This window comes from Macrosteles quadrilineatus, unplaced genomic scaffold, assembly GCF_028750875.1.
Source record: "Macrosteles quadrilineatus isolate MER2022 unplaced genomic scaffold, UCM_ALF_1.0 Scaffold_2__2_contigs__length_208266976, whole genome shotgun sequence".
NCBI classification, from domain to species: Eukaryota; Metazoa; Arthropoda; class Insecta; order Hemiptera; family Cicadellidae; genus Macrosteles; species Macrosteles quadrilineatus.
Genome location: NW_026542595.1, coordinates 58379301 through 58406777, shown reverse-complemented (window position 1 = coordinate 58406777; position 27477 = coordinate 58379301). Strand labels below are relative to the sequence as shown.

At 36.0% G+C, this 27477-nt stretch overlaps 1 protein-coding gene across 1 annotated transcript in view; it reads right to left on the bottom strand.

The window, feature by feature from the left end:
• The window catches only part of LOC128986120 (fat-like cadherin-related tumor suppressor homolog), a 560367-nt gene that overhangs the window by 5520 nt on the left and 527370 nt on the right, over positions 1-27477 (bottom strand). Inside the window, exons 21-44 of the mRNA XM_054406271.1 lie at positions 26598-26822; positions 25802-25825; positions 22704-22940; positions 21919-22119; positions 21059-21244; positions 19039-19344; positions 18359-18567; positions 16468-16612; positions 15692-15853; positions 14916-15224; positions 14283-14552; positions 11819-12079; positions 10858-11028; positions 10011-10250; positions 9280-9500; positions 8796-8961; positions 7550-7764; positions 5630-5767; positions 4487-4630; positions 3659-3910; positions 2807-3144; positions 1629-1779; positions 992-1202; positions 39-285 (exon numbers count right to left, since the gene is read on the bottom strand). Of these exons, the coding sequence (XP_054262246.1) occupies positions 39-285; positions 992-1202; positions 1629-1779; positions 2807-3144; positions 3659-3910; positions 4487-4630; positions 5630-5767; positions 7550-7764; positions 8796-8961; positions 9280-9500; positions 10011-10250; positions 10858-11028; positions 11819-12079; positions 14283-14552; positions 14916-15224; positions 15692-15853; positions 16468-16612; positions 18359-18567; positions 19039-19344; positions 21059-21244; positions 21919-22119; positions 22704-22940; positions 25802-25825; positions 26598-26822 (5029 nt within the window). The remainder of the gene's footprint in view (positions 1-38; positions 286-991; positions 1203-1628; positions 1780-2806; positions 3145-3658; positions 3911-4486; positions 4631-5629; positions 5768-7549; positions 7765-8795; positions 8962-9279; positions 9501-10010; positions 10251-10857; positions 11029-11818; positions 12080-14282; positions 14553-14915; positions 15225-15691; positions 15854-16467; positions 16613-18358; positions 18568-19038; positions 19345-21058; positions 21245-21918; positions 22120-22703; positions 22941-25801; positions 25826-26597; positions 26823-27477) is intronic.

Below are 27477 nucleotides of genomic sequence, written 5' to 3'. Positions count from 1 at the left end.
TCGACTCACAACTGTAATATAATATACATCCCACCTACCTATATATTACAAAGAGAATGACCAAGAAAATGATGCTGGCTACCGCGATGCAGATAGCGATGAACTCTTCCCATGTGATGCTGTATATGTTGGACGTGATGGCGGGGGGACAAGTGTGGTTGAGGCTGCAAGGTGGAGGCATGGAGGGTAGACACAGATAGCCAGGCGGGGGTTGTTGTGGGACACACATTTGTGTTGTGGGACATGCACAGGATGGCGGGGGCAGGGGCTCCTCACAGTGGTCTCCTGTGTATCAAACAAATTGAAGTTAAGTTACTGAAGAAATCAAAACTGTTGTTGTTGTCAATTTCTGACAACAATCAAGGTGAATGAATATGCTCTAACAGTTCACCCTCATTAACCGGCCATCACGAGTTCGTACCTACGAGGGGAGTGCATTGGTCGGACAACGTTAAAGGCTGAAATGGGCAACTAATCTAATCTTCCCATTTAGTAAGTTTTTTAGATCAGTGAAATAAAGACTGCAAAATTTATTTTATTGGTCATTTTTTTAGTCTGCCAAAATGTTTAATTATTCTTTTTAAAACAAACAAAAGTTTTCCTTCTTACACAAGGATTTTACCTATTCATTCTTATCCTGAAAGTAAGGAAGGAAATAAATGTCCTGTCCTGAACTAAAAGTCCAATCCTTTCCTTACCTAAGCTGTAACTGAATCATACATACCTTCACTTTTGATCGAAGCGAAGCTATTTACACGTTTAATTATATACAACCCACTTTAAAACAAACTTTTAAAAGTTAGCGTTTTTAAAATTTGTTTTGAATTTTTGTGTTAATATTGTCTAACAGGGGTGGATCCAGAGACAAAGTTTGGGAGGGGAACCTTCCAGGGGGTCTGAAGGGTATGGAAACCCCCAGTTAGAGAATTTCACTGTTAAAACATAAAAATGACAATATCATTGATAGCTAAATGTTTGTTAGCAAGGTTACCTGCGAAGCCTAGATTGCAAGCACAGTATAGCTGGTGGGAATGTCCTGGAGCTACAAAGCTGGTCACATCAGTCGCAATGGTGTACACGGTCTCAGGCTGTAGTCGCACACGCTGGCGACAAATAGCTCCGTTGCGACAGTCGCAAGTCAAAGCTACTGGACTGACGTTGGCTGCTGTCAATGCTTCATTCAGTGACTGCATGTCCACTCCCTTCGAAGATCATGAATTCAATGATATATATGAATAGTGAACACAAAATGAAAAAGTACTATTCTTCTAGCGTATTTTTACTTAAATAATTGATAAACCTACCGTAGCTATTCCTTACTACTCAGAGTATAATTTTTTCGTTTTGAGGTCAATGCAAGGTGACACGTCTTAGGTAACCTATTGAACTTTACAAATGTTCTCAGAAGTTTAAAGTAGAACGTTATACGATGTCTTAACATGATGAACATCCAGCGAATGCTGAGAAGTGTGATAATTTTTACCATTTTCCACAAATAACTTACAAAGGGTAGATTTCCAGTCAATAGATTTATTTCATTCATCAATTAATTCAATAAACTCAATACATGATATGGTTAGTCAGGGAAGTACCCTTTTGACATCTTACTCTTCTACCTCACCACTCACCCCATTGATGGCAAGTAGAACGTCAAGGTCGCCATGAGGAGCAGCTTGAACACTGATCAGTGAAATATCTCTCTGTAGAGATGTCTTCAGGCTGCGTACAAGACCCTTGCGTTGACTGAGTACAAAGTGTTGGGGAGTCACTCCATTGAGTCTACAACATAGAAGCACAACTGTTGAAACTCATCAACTGTTGTGTTAGTACTCAAAGATAAATTGCTTACTTGAAATAGGTAAGCACAAAAAAAGTGTTTGAAAACCAAGGGCTGTGGAAGAACAGAGTAAAAGCTGTGCTACTTCACCTCAGAATGTGGCCTATTTCAGGTTCACAGGTTACAACTCTAACTACTATTTGGAATCTTATTGGACAAAGATTAGTTTGAGGAATGCCTGTTTGTAGGAGGTTCTGTAGAAAAATGTAGGTAAAGTTACTTTGCAATTTGGTTCTATATTTGCTTTAATTAACAAATTTACATTCACTAATACCAACCAAAAACAACAACATAAGGTACAAGCAAAAAAACAATGTAAGGTATATTATAATGTACCTACACAAATAAGGATTTTTGTAAGGATGGCAATCTTAGGTAAAATGGAAGGGTTAAATCTTTCACAAGAAACAGCAAATCTTACATTATGCAATCAGAATATAGTTTTGTACTTTCACTGAAAATATTTCAAACTGAGGATGGTGTGAGAAGGAAGAGAGGGATCTCTTTCCCATATAATGAACCCTAGCTGCTAACTTAACAATTATTTAAGGCTCTTGAGCTCTATGTTACATCCATTATTAAACATATGGGAACACAGGTGATTGATTAGTGTGGCTGCAAATTTAGAAATCAGTATTCCTAATTACTCTTGGGTATTGTGGTCAGACCCTTGTTATAGTTCAGCCGCTTAGAAAACGGACCTGCGCGCTAATGCTAATGCTAATGCTGGAGGAGGTTGCTTTCTAAGCGGCCGAACTATAGTTCTTTACATCCCTGTATAAATAAAAATAAAAAATATTAATTGTGAATTAAATACAGAATTATTTTACTCAATATACTTTATTAGTTTCTGGTGATGATACATTGTACTCATTCCAGAGTACCAGCATTTTTTGTCGGTGGGCTTGGGTTGCACTGATACTGGATAAACTACCTTGGTTGTTGAATTAATCGTTTATAATAACCCACCTGATGCTGACACTATGCTGCAACATGTCGTCCCACACCGGGGTGACTTGTACCACAACACTGGCGCTGGAGGTAAACTTGCCGTCACTGACAGTGACATTGAGCAGGTAGCGGCCGGTGTCTAGGCCTGGCGCAGCTGACAGCACGCCTCCACGCGGATCGATGGTGAAAAGGCGAGGTGGTGTGGGGGGAGCGAGGCCAAACTCTAGACTGTCATAGGGGTCTTGGTCCGTAGCAGCCACTCGCCCCAGCTCACCCCCTGGCCAGCGTTCCTGGTACACACACACCCACACCTCCAGTGGCGTGACCACCGGCGGAAACTGAGACTCTTCTATCACCTGACATACAACAGTGATTACAGAGTGTGAGAAAAGATGGCACATTATTTCAAAAGTTTCTTAATTTAGACTGACTAAATTTAAGATTGTCTTGAACTTAGATTTTAAGATTTTTTTTATAATGACAGAAGGTATTCACAACATTATTAGAGATCTGGAATTTAATCCTGTCCTCAGCTAAGATGGTAGCAAAAACATGAAGATTAGTATACAAACCCAGCCAAAGGTGGAAAACCACATAGATAATTGTATGGAAATGGTAGGGAAAACTAGAAAATAGCAAATATTACAAATAGAATACACAGTCTGAACTATGTAAGACTCCATATCCATTGACAACTAGGAAATTTGAATTTTACTAATTATTACAGAAAATGTCTGTGCAATAATAAGTATGGTTGAAAATAATGTAAGCTAATGTTACACCATTACTATGAGTAGCCTAGATGGTTTTTGTAAAACTAAACTAGCATAAAAACTTTACACATGCAGTTTGTTGGCTGAGTATATCTACCTTGATGGTGACCCAGGTGTCGGAATACAGTGGAGGTGTGCCGTTGTCAAACACTCTGACGTGGAGAGTGAACGAGTCTTGCAGACGATAGCTGAGTCTGGCAGCCGTGCGGACGGTGCCGTCGGGCTCAATACGAAACACGCCTCCAGGATCTCCGGAGAGGATATCAAATGTGAACGGAGCAGAGTTGGGAGCGATATCTGCATCGGACACTGTCAACTGACAAACTGGCCAGCCGGGCAGCTTGTCCTCCTACAACGATAACCACTGTCAACTGTCTAAAAGTCAAACCGAAACATGCACACAACTTTGTAACTTAGCAGATCTAATGAACTTGCTGTGATAAGGGGCAAGAATGATTTTATGACAGGTTTTCATTGTGTTAGAAAAAGTCACAGCATAAGAATCTAAAATGTCATGGTTAAAAATACTTTTTAAATTTTAATTAAAAACAGAACTCAGAATATGGTTAAATTGTTAATTCCCTATGTACTTATTAAATAATTTTAATTTTTAATTTTTTATATTACAAATATGTTTGAAAAGCTTGATAGGAAAAAGTGAATTTAAATTACATGGAACTTAGCTTGATTTCAGGAGAAATACAATAAATCAGCACCACAAAACCTCCTTCTTCAGAGAATTTATTAAAATCTATAGAATATATTTATACAAACTATTACTGGTTCTGCATACTGTTTCTGTTTACTGTTTCCATTCTTTTGATGTACTAGAAGGAGAGATGCAGCTATGGAGAGGAGGAGCCATAGCTCCCGATAAGTTTCAGTTCAGGACCTCTAATTTCTAGAATTAAAGCACTGCACAAACCTGAACAATTGCTGTGTAGTTGTTCTCCAGAAACAGAGGAGGATTGTCATTGGTATCCAACACTTCAACATTGACAAGAGCAAAGTTAGACAACTGTGGAAGACCAAAGTCAGTAGCTCGGACCTGCAGAACGTAACTGGAAACCTGCAAAACAATCAAGTGTTTTACAAGTGCATTTTGTGGATCCTCAGCTCATCGATATAAATTATTGCCTCCAATTATGTTACTTATAAATAGGTGAATCTAGGAATTTTTAAGAGATTTATAATCCGTAGCAATTATGATGCATACCTATACATCCTTTTATAAAAATTACAAAAAAAAACAAATTACAAAATTGTTTTATTTGTAGGATGGTATTCAATTTGATTAGCTGAAATCTAAAATGCTTTTTAAATATTCAGGTAAATAAAGCATCTTGAACAATGAATCATTTGATTTGTTTGTTTAGTACTACGTTAGCGTTAAGTAATATGGCTGTAGATCCCCAGACAGCACAAGTTCATCCCCAGATATCATGAAGATAAACGTGACAGAATATTAGAATATTCCGGCGAAATCCCTAATTTCCTCCATATCCCTAGAGGTCATTCCAGGGAACTGCTAGGGACATCTAATGTCCGCCTGTATCCCACATTCTGGGATATTTCAGAGGGATATCTTGAGTACTTAACACAGGAAAGTTATAGTGATATCCTTAATGTATCTTTAAAGGGGTATTGCAATATCTTGGGGAAACTAAAACCTCTTCAACATAATTTAAGATTATTCCTAGGCGACTTCTGGGCAGATTAATTAGGCCTCGAGTTGTTCCATAAACTTCAAGAGATATTAACTTTTGATAACCATCCTCTTTCGAGAATGTTCTTCTGAAATCATCCCAGGGAGATATTAGTTTGCAATATCCTAGAGGTATATCCATAGGACAGAATTAAAATTAAAATGTAAGTTAAAATTTAATTACAATTTACAGATTCTTTTAAAATAATCTCTTGACTTGGGTATCTGAGATAAGCTTACACTGCTGTAATGTAAATAAAGTCAATAGTAAATAGTAAAATGATGATTATTAAATGTAAACATGTTTGCAAAAGAAGCACATGTGTTTGCAACTGAATGTAAAGTGATATTATATGCACAAACCATTTCTCGGTCGAGGGGGCGGGCGATAGTTATATGGCCAGTGTTGGGATCCATAGAGAACTGTTGATGACGATCGCCTCTCTCCAATGTGTAGCCTACTTTGCCATTGACACCACTGTCAATGTCTGTAGCAGTAACCTGCACAAGATCACTCAGTCACTAACATCTTACCACTAGCACATCTTACTGTATCATAAATACCCCCGCCGCAGCAAACCTGCCGTCTAAGTGAATTTCCATTTGGCTGAATTGATTTTCAATCGATCTACAAGGCGTTTATAAAAGAATCATCAGGTTTTAATAGCGTGTACCTCACCCAATCCATGTCCCACATTAATATTTGAAACATGTGCTTAACAAGCATGTTTCCAAGTTTTATAATCAGCTGTTCAATAACAAGTCTTGGTTTTTTCTTGAACGTGTTTGCATAATTTTCAAAATGATTAAAATTCCAGAAAAAAACATTTTGTGTTTTTCATTATGACTCAAGTTTATCTTTAATAACTGCCCAGCGTGAGTTTCGGGGGCATTTTAGACAGATTCCTCCTACACAAGAAAGCATTTTAAGGTGGTATCGACAGTTCAAGAACTCTGGAAGTGTATTAAAAAGTAAAATCAGTGGCCGCGCAAGAGTTCTCTTAAAAACTGAGGTAGATTGGCAAATGTAACGATAATGACTTTACCCTTCTCAAATGCCCCCCTAGATCCCCTGATCTTTCGGCGTGTGGTTTTTTTCCATGGGGCTATGTAAAAGACTAAGTTTATATACCGCCAATGCCTCAAACACTTCAAGAACACTGTGGACGAATTCGCAATGCCGTGTAGAATCAATCAACCTAGCGATGCTAGCCAGGGTACAGGACAATTTACAGCATAGATTGATTGGAAACTTGCTCCACGGCTTATGGACGGCACATTGACAAGTTGTAGGGGTATCTATGAAAAATTTAAGAGTTCTCCTTAATGTTGATATGTTTTATAACCGTTTTTGTTTAACATTAGCGTCAATAAAATGTTTTAAAGCCTGATGATTCTTTTATAAACACCCTGTATTTAGATAACATTAGGTTTAACGAGTACCTAGGTTTGCTGCTACAAGGAAACTAATAAAATGTGTATTTTAAGTAAAATAATTATTGCTTAGTAGAAAATGAATATATTTGCCAAGTTTGATCAAAAGATATCCATAAACAAGTAAACTACAACATTTTACAATATTCTCCATAAGAATAACATGGAAATTTTAAATTTACAATTTTTTTAGTTTTCTCCGTAACCAATAACCGTACAAAAACACTTTGATATACTGAATTGTTTGTTTTTTTAAGCTCTTTAAGAAGGTTTAGAGAAAAATTGGGAAATTTTGTGTTTTGAGGGTCAAAAGTGAGAAAAACCAATTTTTACCCCATAAAACCCCCCCATAAAACCCTGTTCCCATGGTCCGATCAAGCTGGATCGCGAACTCATTCAAGTTAATCCCGCCTTACACCTTCAAACCAAATTTCATCAAAATCGGATAAAAATTACTCAAGTTATCGTGTTCACGGACACATAATATATATATAAATCTAAATATATATATATATATATAAAAATTTTAACGAATGTTGTTTTTGGCCTCTGGGGACATCAAAATGAAAAAGTAAATTGGTCCCGGGCCTAAGTCTGACCATGAGACCTACGGTAATAGCTACTTCCCTATAGGGAAATTCGCTAAATGGGATAACAAAAAATACTCATTTTAATATGACATAAATAAGGCTACAAATGTCAGAAACCACACTTTTTCTTTACCTCCTTTGTATAGTTAAATAGGTAGCTTACAATAAATAACCTCACATTCAGATACCAAGGAACTATACCCTTGCCTGAACTAAAAATATAAGAACAATCAGAAGATAATTGAATATGTCACTTTACCTGGAGGACGACATCTCCGATCTGTGAGTGTTCGTTGATCTGAGCGTTGTACGACAGTTGAGTAAACACAGGAGGGTTGTCGTTGCTGTCAGTCACTGAGATATTGACAGTGGCTTGGGAGCTGAGAGGAGGGACACCGAGGTCTGTGGCCACCACTGTCAACATGTAGTTGTGGGCTCTCTCGTAGTCTAGAGGCTCTACGATGCTGATCACTCCTGCAGAATAAAATAACAAGGTCTAAATATTTTTATTTTTAAGATAGTTTTTTACAATAATAGAATGAAAAATAAATAATTTCTTAACCTGTATCTTATTTACTTGATTTCCTTGAAATGATAAGATGCACGTTTTTAAACTCAATACCAATTATTTAAAAACGGCAAATCTTAATTAAAAGTTACATTATGGTTAAACCACCTGTTCTATTCAAGGAAATATAATAGTGACCTGCTATAATACACGGAATATTTTACTAAATGAGATTTCTCAACGTTTTACAATAAACTGTTACATAAACACCAAAGCAATAGCAATTTCATATAGTTTTCTCCATTAGATTCAAGATCTTATATAGATAATATTGAGTACGATAACACTGTATCGCCAGCAAAACCCATAATACTACCCATCAAAGGACCATTGTACAGTTGGGACATATACCAAAAACAATATTGGCCCAAGAACAGAATCTTGAAGTACTCCAAACTTTATTTGTTAACCAGAACATTTTATAGAACCTGAAGAAACATATTGTCCAAGAGAAACATTACATGCAGTGCACACTAGTACAGGACCAATTAAAATAATTGTGAAGCACATCTAATCATGTTTAAATGTTTTTTGTTCAGATACAGTCTACTAATGATTGAGTTTGAACTCAGATTGGGGCAATAAACATAAGAACATTATAGGAATTCATAATTTACAATGAAAAAATTAAATATTTGTACGATATAAACACAGAGATACAATTAACATTATTTTCAAAATATAACATGGAAATACAGTCAGCGGCAGTGGGATATTCTGTGGAGTTGGTTGTCGATTGGATAAGGGGGTTCTACTGTTTTGCAATTCATTGTAAAGACCCATTTATTCTACTTATTTCAATCTTTGTAATAGAAGACAACAAAGAGGGAAAGGTGTTTAAAACATGTAAAAAAACATAAAATATTATAAAATAATTTAAAATTAAAATAATTTACAAATATTATCAAATCATTATTGAAAAGTCTAGTCAACTAACCTGTCTTGGTATCCATTGAAAACTTGCCATGCTCGTTGCCACCCAAGATTGAATATTCTACTTGTGCGTTGATCCCTGTATCTAGAGAAGTGGCCATGACTCGTGCCACCTCTGTGTCCACTGAAGCACTCTCGGGAATAGTAGTCTGGTATGAGCGGGACACAAACTGAAAAAAAGTTATAGCACAGTATAGAAAGTGTTAAAATGTTTAGAGTTAATTAAATGGAAACTAAACTTGTAAAACCACTTTGAATGGTGCGTCTTCAAACTAACTTGGATCCAGAGTTAATAAAAAATAATAATAAATGCTTGATAGCAAAGAATTGGAGAAATCAGTTAATCCATACACTGGACCTAGCCTTTGAAACAATACGTTTTTTTGAGTCACAATCATTCATTGTAGTAAAGTTTACTTAACCATTTTCTTAATTACTTTACAAAATAAGTTTATAGTACTATGAGTTGTCTATCTGAGTCAACTAACCTGAGGAGGGTTATCATTGACGTCAAGGACATTGACCCGAAGTGTGGTCTCTCTAGAGAGCTGTGGAGAGCCTTGGTCTACGGCTTTGACTCTCAGAGTGTACGAACTGACAGTCTCACGGTCCAAACCTTCCAGCAGCCTCACCAGACCACTCTCTGCTGTTATCTCAAACATTCCTTCAGCTGAGTCCTCCAGGTAGTAGCGCACCTTGCGGTTGATACCTGCCAACAGGCACACAAATTTATATTGAATATCAATACAGAATACTTATAGTATTTAGTAACAAACAAATATACATAAACCCACCTTGAAGTTACATAAATAAATTATGGGGGCTAGTTACCCATAAGCACCAAGGAAGTATCTGCCATGAGGGATGCCAGTATTCCATGAGCTTTGGTGAAGTTGTTCACTTACCACTAAGTTCAATCATCTAAAATGTGCTATATTTAACTATCTGCCAACATTATTCAAATTAACTACTGTAGTACAATAAAAACATCAACTTTGTCCCCTATACAATGGTACAAATATTTCTCCACACGCACAATACATCACCCTCCTCCAGCCACTGTACTGTGCTCTTGTTGTTGGGTGGGCTGGCTGGGAAGAGGGTGTCCCACGTGCAGTCAAAGTGTTATCCAGAACATTGAAACTTTTACTTTAACATTAACCCATATTTTGGCAAAACCAATGAAATATAAAAAAATTTAAAATATTCATGACTTTACCCCTGTCAGGGTCAGTAGCATGCATCTTGGTGATGAGAGTTCCGACAGGAGAATCTTCGGGCAACGCGGCCGTGTGATTGGCCGTGGAGAAGCTCGGAGGGTTGTCGTTGACGTCGGACAGTATAATGTCAATGTGAGACACACACTCCCAGTCAGGTCTCTCTCTGTCCTGGACATGAGCTGCCAGAGAGTAGCGAGGCAGAGTCTCCCTGTCCAGGAGTCTGCTGGTCCGAAGCTCACCTGCAGGCAAATAAACTCTTTCAGCACTCACTTTATTAAATCAACTCGATTTTTGTTTCCACAACAAACGCTTAGTTCTTAGGGGTGAAACTCATTTGAATTAACTTTTAAAAGTGCAAGTAATGGTGGTTTTTTTGGTTCTGTGAAGACAAGGAGTAGTTTTCCAACAACAATTTTTTTTTTTTTGGTACAATATTTTACACAAAAACATCCCTCCAAAACGAACTCTCTCTAAATGACAAAATTAATTAAAATAAATTTGACACTTTCCTGCGAGGTGAACCAGAATTATGGACAGTAATTATTTTTATGTCCTACTTTACATTCTTGGACGTAGGATCTAGTCCAGAACTGTTTACACATTACTTCAGGCTAGGCCGCAAGGTGCGGCATTATCAATAGATACAATCCATTGGTGATGGGCAGGATTTGAATCCGGCTAATTAAACAATAATTTTAAGTATAGTACTTTCTTATCAAAGTTCTCATTATTTATTAATTGGGTTATTTAAGAATAAATTACTTTACTTTTCAAATTTAAACCTAGCAGAAAAGACACAGTTAAATTTCCTTAATCCCATCTCAACTTGAACAAGTTGTAACTTACCGCTATCCCTGTCAAGGTTAAAATGTTCGGCTCCGTCACCAGTCAGGTAATACTTGAGTCTAGGGTCCAAATCTCCGTCAGTAGCCAAGACAGTGAGGACGAAGCTGCCAGGCTCGGCTCCTTCTGAAAGTCTCTCTCTGTAGCGAGCTCGTTGACAATGCGGCTGTTCATCTAAACAACACAATCAGTTATTGAACCAACAACCAACATTACCAAAAGACAGCTGAACTAAAGTTATGCATAACACGTGTTATGTTTACTATTATTATGTTTATTAATATCAAGGGGTTATTTAATTAATTTGGTTTATGGTCTGTTAAATTACGATTCTGAAGACAAATGTTGACATAATTCAAATGAGGCAGTTTCCTGCACTTAATATTAGGCGAGTGCCGAGTACTCAACCTTTAAGTAGTAAGAGTACCTTAAAGTATAAGAGTACCTACTAAGTGAAGGGGTTTCTTATGCCTGTTATTTTAGTGTGCAGTTAATTTAGCCACCTAACTTGAACGGTGCCAGCAACTATAAGTTGTCTATGTATTTAAAGTTGTATAAAACAATTAAACAAATATTTGTATTGAAAAACAGTATGAACCAATTTTGTATACCCAAAACTGTTTCATAAATACTTGTATGTAATCAGTTCAGCTTTTGAATTATTGCACATTATTAATCTTAAACCAAAACATGATACTGGCACAAGGAAAGCTGCAATGAGTCTAAAATAACTACCCCACCTTATCAATTGTCTTATATTGCTTCTACATGAAGTTCATTGTTGGTACGGTATTAGATGAAAAATCCATCACACATTTTGAATTTAGTGGCACAAAAGTATACAGCATATAAGAACCAATGATGATTTCAATTTGACTAATGAAGAAAAATAATTATCTAACAAAAGTTAACATGGCTGTATCCTTGAGTAGTTGTATTCAATACTCTACTTAACACTACTCACCATTTGCATCAAGCACAGTGATGAACACCCGAGTAGTAGACACAAACTTGGTGTCGGTGGCTTGTACAGTGAGGCTATACTTCTCCTGGGTTTCACGGTCCAATGGTCGAGTCACATACACCTGGCCTGTGGCTCGTACTCCAAACTGAGCTTTGGAGTCACCCTCTGTGATGTAGTACTCCACATTGGAGCTCAACTCTGTGTCCAAGTCACTGACTGACAGCTGAGCCACCACTGTTCCTGCCAATGCATCTTCCTTCACTGCAACACATTCCACATTCATTAGAATTGGTCAGCAACAAGAAGTGATGTCACACGTAGGAAAAAAACTAACAGTACCTAACTGTTTATTAATTGTTATTACATTTTACTAGTTTGGTTTTTATTAACTGTGTTGTTCTGATCTTTTGAAAAAATAATGTTGTTATACATATATCATGATGTTATCATTACTGTAATACTAATAGTGTATGTAATAGTGGATGAAATAGTATAGGGTCTTAATGAGGGAAAAGTTCATTGCACGGATTACTGATTTTTGGGAAAATTTATATATAAAGCTAGCAAGAATCACAGACTTTTGAGAATAAAACGGTAAACTGCACACCTGCATCAACTGAATTCTTGAATGAAAGGTCTTGATGTGAAACATCCCCAAAAAATATCAGTTTTTTGATAAACCCTCTCCCATGGACACAAACCTCAACTAAACATCTGTTGTTTAATATATCACTCCAGAATATTGAAATTTAAAATACTTAACATATACATCAGTTGTGTGATTTGTTTTAGTTTGTTGGTTTACTTTTCCTTGAGTTAACCTTTTGATTCTACCATAGATTTCTATATTGCATCAGGAGAAGTTACAGTACGTTTTTCTTATAATGTGGGATGCTGTTCAAACCTTTGAATTATGTTTCAATTATGTACCTATTAGTTCAGTATTATTTAATTTAAAAACCCAGCAAATGACGTTGCAGACAGATGATGTGTATATAATTAAGTAACACAAGAACTATAGAGTTTGGACGGAGCCTTATGTCCTCCAACTGGGAAAAAACGCATATGTAGACTGTAGAGTATTTTGCTTTGTGACATGGACAATTATAAAATTAATTTACAAATAAGAACAAGCGCTCAATCAACCAGGAGTTTGCATTGAACAAGGCGGTGAATAATCACCATTTTCTGTGTTCTCTTCCCGTGGCTAGGCACAGGCAGAACAACTAGTATGATTTAACCCTCCGAGTGTTATGTGTCATAAAATCGACACATAACACACTTTGTGTAGTGTATTGTGTCGATTTTTCGACTCACAAACACTGTTTACGGCGAAGGCTCTATGACTGACAAAATCGGATTGAACTGGATCGAGTTAGGTATCGTTTTATTTGGCAGATTCTAAGCTTTCTCCCGAGGTCTGTCTCTAAGCGCTTTTTTTTCTCGAGCCGATCATAATTGTAGCAGACAGCTGACGTACATAATTGTAAACAGCTTGGTTAACCTCGCACCGATGACTGATGTGTTTTATTACGTTTATCATTGTTTTAGTGTTAAAAATCAAAAGTAGTGATATACGTGGTGCATTATAAGAAGATTTAAGTGATATTGAAGGGCTGGTTGATGATCCTGAAGAAGTAGGTAGTGATATTGATGTAAATTATCAGCCAGATTCCTAGCTATGGTTAGGCTATGCATTCTTAGCTAAACACTATGTACCGAAATCTGTTTTTTGCCCATAACTTATTTATTTGCAAATCTACTTCCTTATATTATTATTTTTTTGGAATCCTCATAAAATTCTGAACAAAGTGGCTATTTTAAAATATTTGTAGACCTATAAATTATAACAATTTATTGAGCGCAAACATAAATTTTTTTCATTTATTTTATAATTTTTGAGAAATGTTAACCCCACAAAAATTGTTGAACATTTTTTTGTAATGTTTTATATGTTACATTGAAGCCCATAATTTTCCACACAAAATGATATATAAACAGCATACTTTACATTATTTTTAAGTTTCTAAGATACATTTTAATAAAACCCTGCGATTGCGCAATAAATGGGCGAACATTAAGACCAAAACTAGAGACACTTGGAAGGTTAAAGCTATTTACCCAATGGGACAATGTTTGAGCATAATCTTCGATGGTATAAATATCACTGAAATCTTACAAATCTTAAGATATTCCAGGACGAATGAGAATAAACTTGAAAATTCTTATTTAAAAAAATTAGGTTTCTTTCTGATTAAATTAGTTACAAACAGCTTTTAATAATTGTGTTCGTCTACCTATCTATATTTTTCAAATTACGTCATCAAATAAAAGGTTTCTTTTTAAATTTTTGGATTACAAGATTCCCAAGCTTTAGGTAGGATGATCATTGTAGATTCTTGAAAAAAAATCAAAGGTTACGGTTCCAAAAAAGTTAAAGGAGGTATTTCAAATGAATATTTACCTGAGGCACTGTATGATTCCTCAGCGAACACTGGAGGGTTGTCGTTGTAGTCAATGAGTCTGATGTAGACCTCAGCTGAGGCAGTTTGCTGCGGTGAGCCGTTGTCTGTCGCCACAACAGTGACAACATACGATGATACAGTCTCTCTGTCTAGAGGCACCAGGGTAGTGATCCATCCGGAGTATGGATCTACAGCAAACACATCACCCGAGCCACCCATCGAGTAACGCACCTCTCCGTTACTGCCCTCGTCACGGTCTGAGGCATGCACTGCGCAGAACAAACACAATCAGGTTAGTTTCATCACTTAAGTTCCATTTCAGCAACCTAATATACAATATGCTTGCAAAAGAAAATTATAAATTTAAGATAGCATTACAAAAATTGTACCAAAGCTATGTCAGAAATAACGAGAATAAATAAAAAAAAAATGTTGTCACAACAAAGACCAATCTACAGAAAGTTGAGTTTTTTAGTAATGAACAATTAGTACCTAAGTTTTTTTCTACTTCCAAGAGACTTAAAAAAAAAACACCATCTCTGAACTATACAGTCATGTATACTATAGCTAGCAAAAATCTAGGTTTCTTTGCACATGGACAATTTGTACAAGTGTGTGTGAACACGAAATACCTTTGAAAACAGAAGTTCCTTCAGGGACATTTTCTGGTATTCCAATGTGGTAAGTGTCACTGTCAAAGACAGGAGCGTTGTCATTAGTGTCCAGAACTTGGAGAACTATCTCAGTAAGGGCAGTGAGTGGAGGGCTGGACTCAGTGAGCGCCAGGACAGCCAGGGAGTGAGATTTAGTGACCTCTCTGTCTAGAGTACCCATCAGCATTACTTTGCCCCCGGAGTCTACGAGGAACGAGGGTCCGCCACTGATCAACTTGTATTGCACGGGCATGTCAGCAACCAGCTGCAGCTGGGTTATCACGCTTCCTGCAACGGAACAAGAAATAGTATCAACCAAATCATAACTCTTCACCTGTTAATATTTTTATTTTAATTTTTTACTGACCTTGTTTCGCATGCGCAGGAGAATATCTTAAAACAATTTCTAAATACAAAGCAAAGCGTACACGTGGGATAGAGCTGAAAATGGCGCCATTCAGATCACCAATGATGCCATTAAGCGGCAAGACACCTCTTTGCAGTGTACTTGCGAACTACAGAGCTATATGCAGAAATGGCCCTTACTTAAAAAAGGCTCCTCACACAATGATGTAGTTTGTTTTGTATTTTTAAGGATACAGAACAAGGGACAAATTGTTCTGCAAAATACCCTGTTTTAAATTAATGTGAACCAAAGTAGCCTTATAACTATTTATTAATTAATATATACAAATCTAAAAAAAGGCCAAGCCGATATTTTAAAGAAAATATATTTCAATACAACAACAACAAACCTGAAGGAGCATTCTCTGGCAAGAAGAACTTGTGGTCGCTCCTCTGGAAGAGCGGAGGAACGTCTCCGGCAGACATGATGTAGACTTGGACAGGGACATCTGTGTGTAGTGGAGGAACTCCAGTATCCGTGGCACGCACAAAGAATTGGAACACCTGGTTTTCTAAAGTAAAAAGGAACAGACAGTAAACATCCATTTTCCTCTTTCTGAATGTATTGAATTCTATACTATTTTTAGCTTTTTACGCTCCTTGTTGTCGGTATCCTAGATTTAAGCTGCAAGACTAACACAATCAGTTAAAACTGATGATTATTGAAATACTGTGATTGGTTACGCTATGACAAGTGTTTAGCTCTTGTCATTCCTTATAATTTTAAAGCTGTCTCTTCAACTACAAGGAGACAGTGATTAGATGAGCAAACCAAATAGAACAGTAAATAGGCCTAAGGGGTTTTATTCATAAAATCTATAAAAATATTTTATAGTTTATATATATTTATTATTCTCAAACTAGCCTTAAAAGGACAACCATAAATATTGTTTTATTAACTTTATTTTTTACTGTGATATGACATGTATTTTAGTCATTAAATAATGATGTAAAAATGACAAATAACCACTGGTAATCAATGTTAGTTTTGCACTATCGAGTAAGCTCACTCACATTTTTTGTGAGCAAATTAATATAATTGAAAATATATGAAAATGTAAAGAAACTTGTTAAAACAACAATAGTACCAATACTCATTAAACTTTTTTTATTTTGTTTGTATTACCATAAGGCACAGCTGACTTGAGCAGGAAGAGTGCACCACTTTGAGGGTGGATGGAGAACAACTGCTTAACTCCACTAGACTGAGTCTCATACACTGAGAATTGTATTGTGGCAGAAGGGCCTTCGTCCGCATCAACAGCTCGCACCTTTAACATGATTGACACTCATCAACAACAGAGGTTACATTAACATTATACAATCTTGGTCACTTCTGGGGCAAACCTCCCTGTGCAGGTTACATCAGTAATGATTGTGAATGAGTTTAAATATGTATTTTCTTTACAATATTCTCAATTTATCAATCTAAATTGACTCTAACAAGATCGGATGAGCGAAAAAGTAGGCTAACACAGGAAAAAAATAAAACCATTGTACTAATGTTACTAAAAACTGTACAGTATTTAAACAATGAAAATAAAAAATAAAAAGTTGAGTTGATGCACTTTTCTTCCTTTGAAGACACAATCAATGATTCAAATCAAAATCAAACCACACAAAAATTAACATCAATGTAAAAGCACTAGGCTACTACAGAAAAAGTACAATGTGAAATAACTTTTGGTTCAACCACAGGTTTTTATTTGCACCAAGACATGAGGGCTAGTTTGTATTCTGCATTACCGACATATGCAGTGTATTATAAATGACGTAAGGACATAAAGACTAAAGACAGGAGTTGGTTTAATATAACCATCAGTCCATTTTGAAAGTATGATAAAATACACTTTGGTCTCAAAACGTCAATCATGTAACAATAATTTACAGGAAATAAAGCTATTCATTTATTCATGTATCTTCCATACAGTAGTGCAGCATAAGGTAAGGGGTCGTCTTGTCACATACATTACAAAGTGAAAGTAATCAAAGATTGGATAGTCAAGACTCTGCTGTACATAATTTTTTTCTGCAACTAACATTGCATCCCAAGATTTAGATTCCATGATAACTTGGTTTGCACAAAACGGACTACATCTAAACTGTTCCAAAACTCATCTTCTTCATTTCCATAATCCACAACTGAAGGCAGGTGAGATAACAATCAAACTAAAATCAGGTGATTCCATAAAATCTTCTGCAAATACTAAATTCCTGGGTGTAAACATAAATGAAAATCTAAAATGGTCTGATCATCAAATACAAATTATCTTGTCTCTAGCAAAAGCACTGTTTGGTCTAAGGGTGGTTTATAAGTCTTCGGGTTTGCATGCAGCTCTTGCTGTGTATCATTCTTATTTTATGTCTAGGTCTTCCTATGGTATTATCTCATGGGGCAGCTCCCCCATTACCAAGAATATTTTTATCTTACAAAAAATTGCCGTTAGAATTTTAGCTGATACCAGACCACGTTCCTCTTGCCGCCCCCTTTTTATTCAGATGAAACTCTTGACAATTTATGCAGTTTATATTTTTCAACTGTGCATCTTTGTAAAAAGAAATTATAAGGAATTTATGTTGAAAAATTACACTCATCAATATAACACCCGACACAGGAATGATCTTCAATATCCTGTGCATAGAACAGCTCTGTATGAAGGATCGCCATGGTACATGGGTAGGAAAATTTACAATAACCTCCCAGATCAAATTAAAACTGAAGAAAATATGTCATCCTTTAAAAGAAAACTAAAATCTTATCTCATTCTCTTGTGTCCTTATTCCCTAGATGATTTTATAAAAACTTAGCTTTAAATTTTATGGATTGATAAAAACAAAGAATTTAGCATAAGGTATTATTAGATTGTAAAGTGGTATTGACATGTCATATGTTTATATGTGAAAATCACAATCTTGTAAACTTATGTGACGAATAAACATTTCATTTCATTTCATTTCATTTCATTTCATTTCATTTCATAGAATCATACATAAAACAGAAATATAGAAAACTTTACCTTGAGGAAAGCGGAGTGAACTGTCAGGTTAGCATGGATGCAAGCTTTGTACTCGGCCTGTAGGAACTGAGGTGGGTTGTCGTTGGTGTCAACTACTGACAGTCGGACAGTCGTCAGGCCAGACTTGCCTCCCCCATCCACCACCATCACAGGAATCTCATACAGAGACTGTTGTTCTCTATCCAACGATCTCTTAGTCCAGATTTCTCCTTCAAAAGGTAAGGAACAAAAATTACAAACTTTTGGTAAAATTTATATAAAATGTAAAATCTAGTACCAAAAAACTTTTGACCAAATAGAAACGTATAAAAAAGGTGTCAATTTAAATTCACTAATTTATAAATAATCTTGTTTATTTGCACAAATTGTTGAAACAATTAACTGTAAAGAAGATACTGTAAAGACTTTGGTCTTTTAGGTAAAAAAAGTAGTCATACTGACTGACACATCAAAGACTTTCTGTAAACAAAACCATCGTGTTTGAGGGAAGTTTGTTACTTGTTCATTACTTCACTGATCAAATGTCCATTATTTTCATAATAAAAATGTTTATATATATCATATATTGAAAATTAAATTAAATTTTCAACCTAAAATTACACACTGTAATGAGTTTGCATAGTATAAAATCAAAAATATAAGGAATTTATACTAATTTAAAAAAGTAATGTTTTGGTTACCTGTGATGTTGTTGATGCTAAAGGTCTGCAGCAGTAGCTGGGAAGGTATGGAGTAGGTGAGCATGCCGTAGGTGCCGCTGTCCATGTCCGTGGCGGTGACTGTGGCTACTGGTCGTCCGATTGGCTGGTTCTCTGTGACTCGTGCGTCGTACTGTGGGCGGCCCATGACAGGACTATGACGGTTGGCCGACACCATCTCCACCCTCACACGACAGAAGCTTGTGTACACTCCGTCGGAGACTGATATGTTCAACGTGTGAGTCTGCAGCTCCGTCAACTTGTGCAGGTTCACAACTGTCAGAATACCTGCAAACAAATACTCCAACATAAGCCAAGATGCATTGGGTGGTTGTTTGAATAGCCAAGTGGTTTTAGTGCTTGCCTTAAAATTTGAAAGTTGCTGTTTTAATTTTAAGCAGTCGGACTTCGATGCAATTAAAATGTTGGCATTAGACAGTAACCAGACCAGGTTTGAACTGTTTTCTAACAAAAAACCATTTTAAATGCCAATGATATACATCCACACACCATGACCTCGATGTTGCAACTAAACTACGGTACTAATTTATGTTTGAATGTAAAATACATTTTTGTAAATGTAGCCTTGCTATTTTCACTAGTACAGTTATGGAAGATATAATTCAAAACAAATTATCTTTCAAAGCGATCACTTTGAGACAGAGTCATCAAGCAATAAAATGTTTTGCAGCTACACATTGATTTTTAACACATGACTTAATCTTTAAAGATAGCGACACTTGCTGTGTACGTAACTTAAAGTTAATTTGAATAGTGAGTGTTTCTTTAGTCAGAATCATTCATCCAATTCAATTCTTTGAGACAGTGACTCATACCAAGGTCCCACTAGAAAAAAAGGCCATGCGGCAGGACGGGCAGCGCAACACTACGTCACAGTGGTGGATAGTTGTACTAAACTCTTACCATTAAAATCTTACAAAGAGCCAGCTTGCTTATTTACCTAAAACATATGGGAATGACAACGGAAATTAATTTATCAATGAATCTATCCACTAGTGTGACGTCATGGATCCAGCAGCATGGCCTGTTTTTCTAGTGGGGCCTTGTTCATACTGAGGTGCCTATTTTCCTATACTCTTTTATGAACTATGTTTCATTGTATGTATGTACGCTTGCACAAAAATCTCAAAAACGGTTTTGACGATTTCCTTCAAATGTCGTAAATAATTTAATTTCTGTCCCAAAACGTGTTTCATGCAGTTAAAACTGCCAACAAAAATCAAATTACGTAAAAAAATGAAATTGAAAGTCAACGTTTTTTAACAGTCTTTATGGGTTACTACTTTTACTTTGGCAACGAAATAACAAAAATGGTAAACATCAACTAAGGAAAATAAATAAATACAACAGCTGATAATAAACAATCCTTAAAACAAAAAAGGTTTTTAATTATTTATGACTGGAGGACGGTGAGATGGTATCCTTACAACTGCAGTTAGCGCGTAATATTAAACCGAAGGCACTGTTGATTTTATTGGGTTGGAAAGCCGAGCAACACTCGGTCCTCCTGGTACTAAAGCTGAATATGAATGCACAAGTGTAGAATGCATGTGGGATAATCAGTGTAGCTCGTTACTGACTAAGATCAGCTGTTCTTCAGCAAGGATCATTTATACAAGTTCAATGATCAAGGACAGCTGGGTCTAGTTTCCCGGCATCAAAAAGATACTGAATTTTCTTAGGCTTAAACCCACGACCTTCTGATCTTTAGCCAATCACTCAGTGATCCAGCTATTCACTACAATTTTATTTTTCTACATCTAAACATTTTTTAACAGTTTTTAATAGATTTGTCTACAAGTACGTAGTACTAGAAAAATATTAAATGAAATATTACCACCGCATTCATATACAGGTCGATGAACTTGTTTAGAAGAACTATCACTTATAGAGGGAAAACAGCAGATTTTTTAATGTAGTTAACAGGCAAGCAAGTCATTTTGTTTTGTCTCCTTTGCAATAACCTCTAAGTTAAATGTACCGTTGTCAGGATCGATGTGGAAGGTGTGGTGTTGGTTGCCGGCTGCAATACTGTATGTGAGAGGACCTGTGTCGGGGTCACTGGCTGTGACCAGGGTCACCAGTTGACCTCTAGTGGCCTCTTCAGACAGCCAACATGTGTACGATGGCTGCTCAAACTTTGGCGCGTTGTCGTTCATGTCAATAACTGGCCAAACAAACATATCAGTGAAAATGTACAAAACATGTACTTTAAAAAATCAAGAGTAGGAATAGCACTCCAAGCATTGATCCTATTGATATTTTGAACTATAAGACAAAAAAATAATGTAATTCTTCTTACTTCAAGGTTTTTTATCATACCATCGCGCTTACTGTTTCAAATACTCTCAGCTGTGATAAAAACTGGCGGTTACCAGATGGTGTGTGTAAACTGTAATGGTAAAACTTGAAAAAGTACCAGTGATGTAAAGAGTGTTTACAAACATTTAAATTTAAACATGGTTGATTCAAATAATATTCCCAAATCTATATAAAAAAAGCAAATGAACTGTCGTCACAGTTGCAATACACTTCTTTTACACTAAAACCTCTGATGAAAATTAGCACAGATAATAATGTAGCCACACTGTAAACCTTACTTAGATTCGGGCAAGCAGAACGCAAACAACTTGTTTTTCCAGTTACAACTAATGTGTCACCTGAATCTCAATACTGATAGGCACGGAGTAAGCGTTTAAAAAAAAATGTCTGAAACGCCGTTAAACAGCGATTGGGCACCGAGCGCACACATCAGAACGCCGTTTGCGCAAGGCAGTCCTAGGGTTTTAAGTTTGTGTAACTAGCTTGATATATATAACTGTTGCTGCTGTGTAGGCCTACCTGTGATCCACACATGGACAGAGGTAGAGAGGCTAGGGGTGCCCGAGTCTCTTGCTACGATGACCAGGTGATGGAGGCTACGCAGCTCATGGTCCAGTGATCTCTTGAGGTACACAGAACCCTCGTCCGGGTCTATGTGGAAATAATCTGACGCATTGCCAGAGCTCGGGTCCAGAGAGTAGCGGACAACTCCATTAACACCTGAACATGCATGAACTGAGAAACTGACAGGTAGCCATAAAATACACTTTCTGTTACGGCCCCATCTTAATTGGATTGGTAGAAGTCTACAGTAATAAAAATGAAAAATATTTTTTGAAATGTTCACTCAATAAGATGAATAAAACTAATTACTTGATGAAAAAGTGTATACTGGTAATCCTTGCCATAAGTTAGTGTCATGCAATATAGCTGATGATTACACATAGTCTGCTGCTGTCAGTGAAATATTGGTTTTACAACTCCTTCAGAGAAATTAAGCTTTTTACTTTTGTTATTTTGATACTGTACAAAAACTATAAAGTTAAAGTGATGAGGTTTTTTTGTCGACTAAACAGGGGTGTACTTACAAAAAAGCATTTTTGTGAATCGTGTACGCAAAATAGCACAAACCAGACTGACTACACAGAGAACTTACCTGTATTACTTTACAAAGATCAGCTACAAAGTATTTTTAAAACTAAATTACAAATGGAAAACTTAATTTTCCATAACCAGACTGAATTTAATATTCAATACCGGTAAGTGAACATAATTGTATTTACAAACTCTATCCTCTCCAATACCTGTATCATTGTCAGTGGCGGAGACAGTGAGTACAAGTGAGCCGAAGGGAGCAGCCTCGGAGACAGAGACATTGTAAGAGTCAGTCGGGAACTCAGGAGGGCAGTCGTTGACATCAGTGACCAGTACACTAACTAACACTTCAGCAAACACAGCTGTGACGGAATCTGTAGCACGCAGAGTCAGAGCGTACTGAGTCGTGCTCTCGTAGTCCAACTCATCAGCAACATATAGAACACCTGGATGGAGACGTGATTCATATCAATACTTCAGTAGACTTGCAATTATTAGATCGATGTTATCAAAAATATACTATAAAATCTTAGTCTTCAAGGAATGAGCGTGTTAAACTGCCAGAGATACAGCTTTACAGTTAAATTTTAGTTTGCCTTGAAAATGAATTGCTGCTACATACTGTATTTGTAACTTCTGCTACTATCTATGTCAATTCAACAACACTCTTTCCACCAGAAGACCAAAAATTCCAAAAATTACTAAAACTCAAAAAAGTACCAATATGCTTGAAAACATCTATATGAAATCCTCTAAAAATCTAGAAAATCTTATCAGATGTTTCACCGTTACATTTAAGATTTAGTCTGAATTATTTAAAAAGGTAGAACATGAACAAGATTATTTTCAAACATTTTGTACATCATCTAATAAAACTTTGACAAATACTGTAAATAAAAAACACATCATAAAAAAATAGTTTTTGTTGAATGAATGTATTTGTACAACCACATAGAAATTGTTCGCAGATATGAGTTTAAAAAGGAAAAATGGATTATTTACCTACTGTACCATAATTTATTAAATATAAAAAAGGTTGAATTTTACCTTATGAATTTTACTTTGGACAAACTACCTCCAAGAAATGATATTCATAGCCGGATTTAAAATACTTGCGGCCCTAGGCCAAATCACACCAAGCGGGCCCCCATTACTAAGGTTTCAATTTCCCTAATAGTGGTGAAACCGTTTACATCTCTCACGATTGAGAGACATCAATATTGACTACGGTGAAATTGTGAATATATAGACGGCAAGACAAGATCCCATGACATCATCCTAGTCAGCAGTAATTACGGAGAAATTGTAAATATCTCCGCTGAATCAAGGGAACGCGGGAGGTCGTCAACTGCGACCGTGGCGAAATCACGAACATCCCCCTTAGGCCACAACCACGATGACATCATCGTCATCACCCGTGATCGCGGAGAATCATGAAAATCTCTCCTAAATAAAGGTAATATCATTATCATCATCTGCCACCAAGGCAATATCATCGGGCCGCGATCACGGGGACATCATCTTAAACACCTACGATCATAGACACCTAAAATCATTGACACCAGTGACCATGGCGAAATTGTGAACAATTCCTGTGGGCCGCAATCATAGGATACCATTATGGTTACCAACAATCGCAAGAAATTAATGATGAAAAAAATTTTAATTTAATTTTTGTACTGAAATATTTTTGTATACGCTGTGAGAGCTTGTGGTAAATCCAGCACTGTTCATAGCACTATTACATATCAAATTATATATTATAAAGTTAAAATATTAGTTCACACATCTTTATACGTTAACAGAACAACTTAACAATAATTAGAACATCAATTATGATCATAAAAAAAATTAAATTAAATTAACAAACACTGAAGTAGGTCTAGTGCAGAATATATTTTTTGTCATACTGCAGCAAAAATACTAAAAATAGCTATTTTAATTCATGCGTTGCGGGTCCAAAGTACAGTAGCTCTTTTTCTCCCTCCTTAGGGAGTAAAAATTAGCTGTTGTTAACTTCGATTGAGTGATGAAATATACTCAACTATAAACAATAATGTTACAAAATAAATACAAAAATGACTTAGTAAAAATAAAAATAGGAACAGTTTTCACAACATAACCCATGCAATGTCGCTTTTTGACACAATTTTAAATTGTAGATAGGGAAAATGCTGCATTTAAGAGTGTGTTACAAACATTTAGTGAAATTCGTCTATGTTGAATGAATGACCGAATATCCAAGCAAACACTTAAAACCATCATGCTACCTGAGATGTAAATTTTTACAGTAAAAAATTTAATTTCCTAATGACCTACCTAGAGTTGATTAAAAATGCAACAGAATTTTACAAAGATAAATAGAAAAAAACTAAATAGATGAATTAGATAAAATTTTCTTTAAATAATTAAAAATATTTAAAAATTAAATCTGTACAGTTGTTGTGAGATTTAAAGTAGTTTAAGTAGGTACCTAACCAAAACATGGTAATGTATAATTTTAATTTTAATATACCTATATGTGTTTTATAAGGTGTACTGTAATATGATTTCATTGCCTTGATACTACTATCACTAACAGTTTGAACTCTAGTATCTATGGGAAGGAATATCCAATTTGATTATCTATGTTATGCTTTTATTTGACTACATTGATTCAAAATAATTTGATAATCTTTCCCAATAAATATTTCCAGTTGAAGTACCCATAACCATTGACTTTAACTTTGTCCTTGCTAGTGTGGTCTATTTTGTGGATCTAATGGTTGCTACAAAAGCCCATTTTTGTACAAGATATTTCTATCGACCTTTCCCACTGATCTAAAACTCAAGCAAAAAGAAGCATATCTGAATATAGAAATGGCACTACAGCACCGTTCCCTTTCAAAACGTTAAAAATGCCATTGGCGTAGATAACACACAAAAAAACTTACAAAATAAAATAAATTCCGCGCAAAAATATTTTTTTTTATAATGAGAATATTCACAAATTATATTAATCCTTACACGAGATAAATCATAATTATATGGGATGAGTTGAAATAAATTAGTAAATTCCAAATTACTCATTTTAAGAGGTAACCTAATCCCTAATCCCAACAATATAAAAGATATTTTAGTAAATATATTTATATAAATTTTTTTTTAATTCACCCAAACACAAAAACGTAGTACACATACTTATTATAGACGCTCATATTTAATTAGTACACCTCGTAAACTAAAAAGTGCAAGGTGCAATTCTAAACCGTCTAACAAGCACACACAAGCACACAAAGCAAGCAGTACCGTGCGGCGAGGTACTTACAGGGACCACTGTTAGTATCAGGCGCTGTGAACCAACAACAGAACTTACTAACAAAACACAACTCAAATGCTTAATAATGTCAAAGTTATAACTACTTGGATAAAATAAACTAATAGGTATTATAAGTGAGTCATGTATGAACGTGAAAAACAATGACACTGCTGGCCAAACTCCAATTTTTTTTTTTTTTTGTATTGAGAAAGCAGCAATTTTACAATCTAATGAAATGTTGAGAACTATATTTAAATGGTTAATTGGTCAGGTTTTCAATCAATTCCATCAAAAAGGTCAAAAGTAACAAGAAATAAGTGTGGAAAATGACGTAAACTGGTGTAAGATTGTTGTAAATTAAATTAGGAATCATGTTAACATTTTATAACATTTTCTAAAGTAATAACTGATTATGCAACATTAACATTACTAATACTTATAGTGTATGTGGAGTACATAACAGCATTTGTATAAAAGGATGAAAAATCATCTACAGAATGGAAAGCATTGAACAAAACTGTTAGCTGCTAAGCTAAAAACTAAATAATAAAAAAAATAAATACTAGTATAGTAAATACTATGTGAAACCCATTATGATTTAAAGCAGGGTAAAAATCTACATATTTGATACTTACAGAATTATAAAATAACATTGTGCTCAATATTTGATCTAGAGATGAAGAATAAAAAACTACCAGGAATAAAAGTAATCAAAGCATAGATAAGACTGAGGTAGAGTCAATACTGCTTAGAAAAAATATTTTAAATACAAAAAGAAATCAAAGTTTTTACAAATTCCACAAACCTGTGCTGAAATCAAGAGCAAATTCCTCGTAGGGGTCTCCGGATACGATGCTGTAGATAAGTTTGCGGCCGAGAGGTGACTCTGCCTTGATAGTGACGGGGAGGGGTGAATGAAGCGCAATATCCTCTGGAGTAGAAACTGAGTAGAACTGCTTGTCAAACACGGGCATGGATCTATCCACTACTTTCACTGTGACAGATACCTCAGTGGAGCATGGGCTCTGACCTGTAATATGTAGTGGTTAGAGTACTGCCATGCAATGTGACAAGTAGGGGAGAATGGAGCGCAATATCCTCTGGAGTAGAAACTGAGTAGAACTGCTTGTCAAACACAGGCATGGATCTATCCACTACTTTCACTGTGACAGATACCTCAGTGGAGCATGGGCTCTGATCTGTAATATGTAGTGGTTAGAGTACTGCCATGCAATGTGACAAGTAGGGGGAGAATGGAGCGCAATATCCTCTGGAGTAGAGACTGAGTAGAACTGCTTGTCAAACACAGGCATGGATCTATCCACTACCTTCACTGTGACAGATACCTCAGTGGAGCATGGGCTCTGACCTGTAATATGTAGTGGTTAGAGTACCGCCATGCAATGTGACAAGTAGGGGGAGAATGGAGCGCAATATCCTCTGGAGTAGAGACTGAGTAGAACTGCTTGTCAAACACAGGCATGGATCTATCCACTACCTTCACTCTGACAGATACCTCAGTGGAGCATGGGCTCTGACCTGTAATATGTAGTGGTTAGAGTACCGCCATGCAATGTGACAAGTAGGGGGAGAATGGAGCGCAATATCCTCTGGAGTAGAGACTGAGTAGAACTGCTTGTCAAACACAGGCATGGATCTATCCACTACCTTCACTGTGACAGATA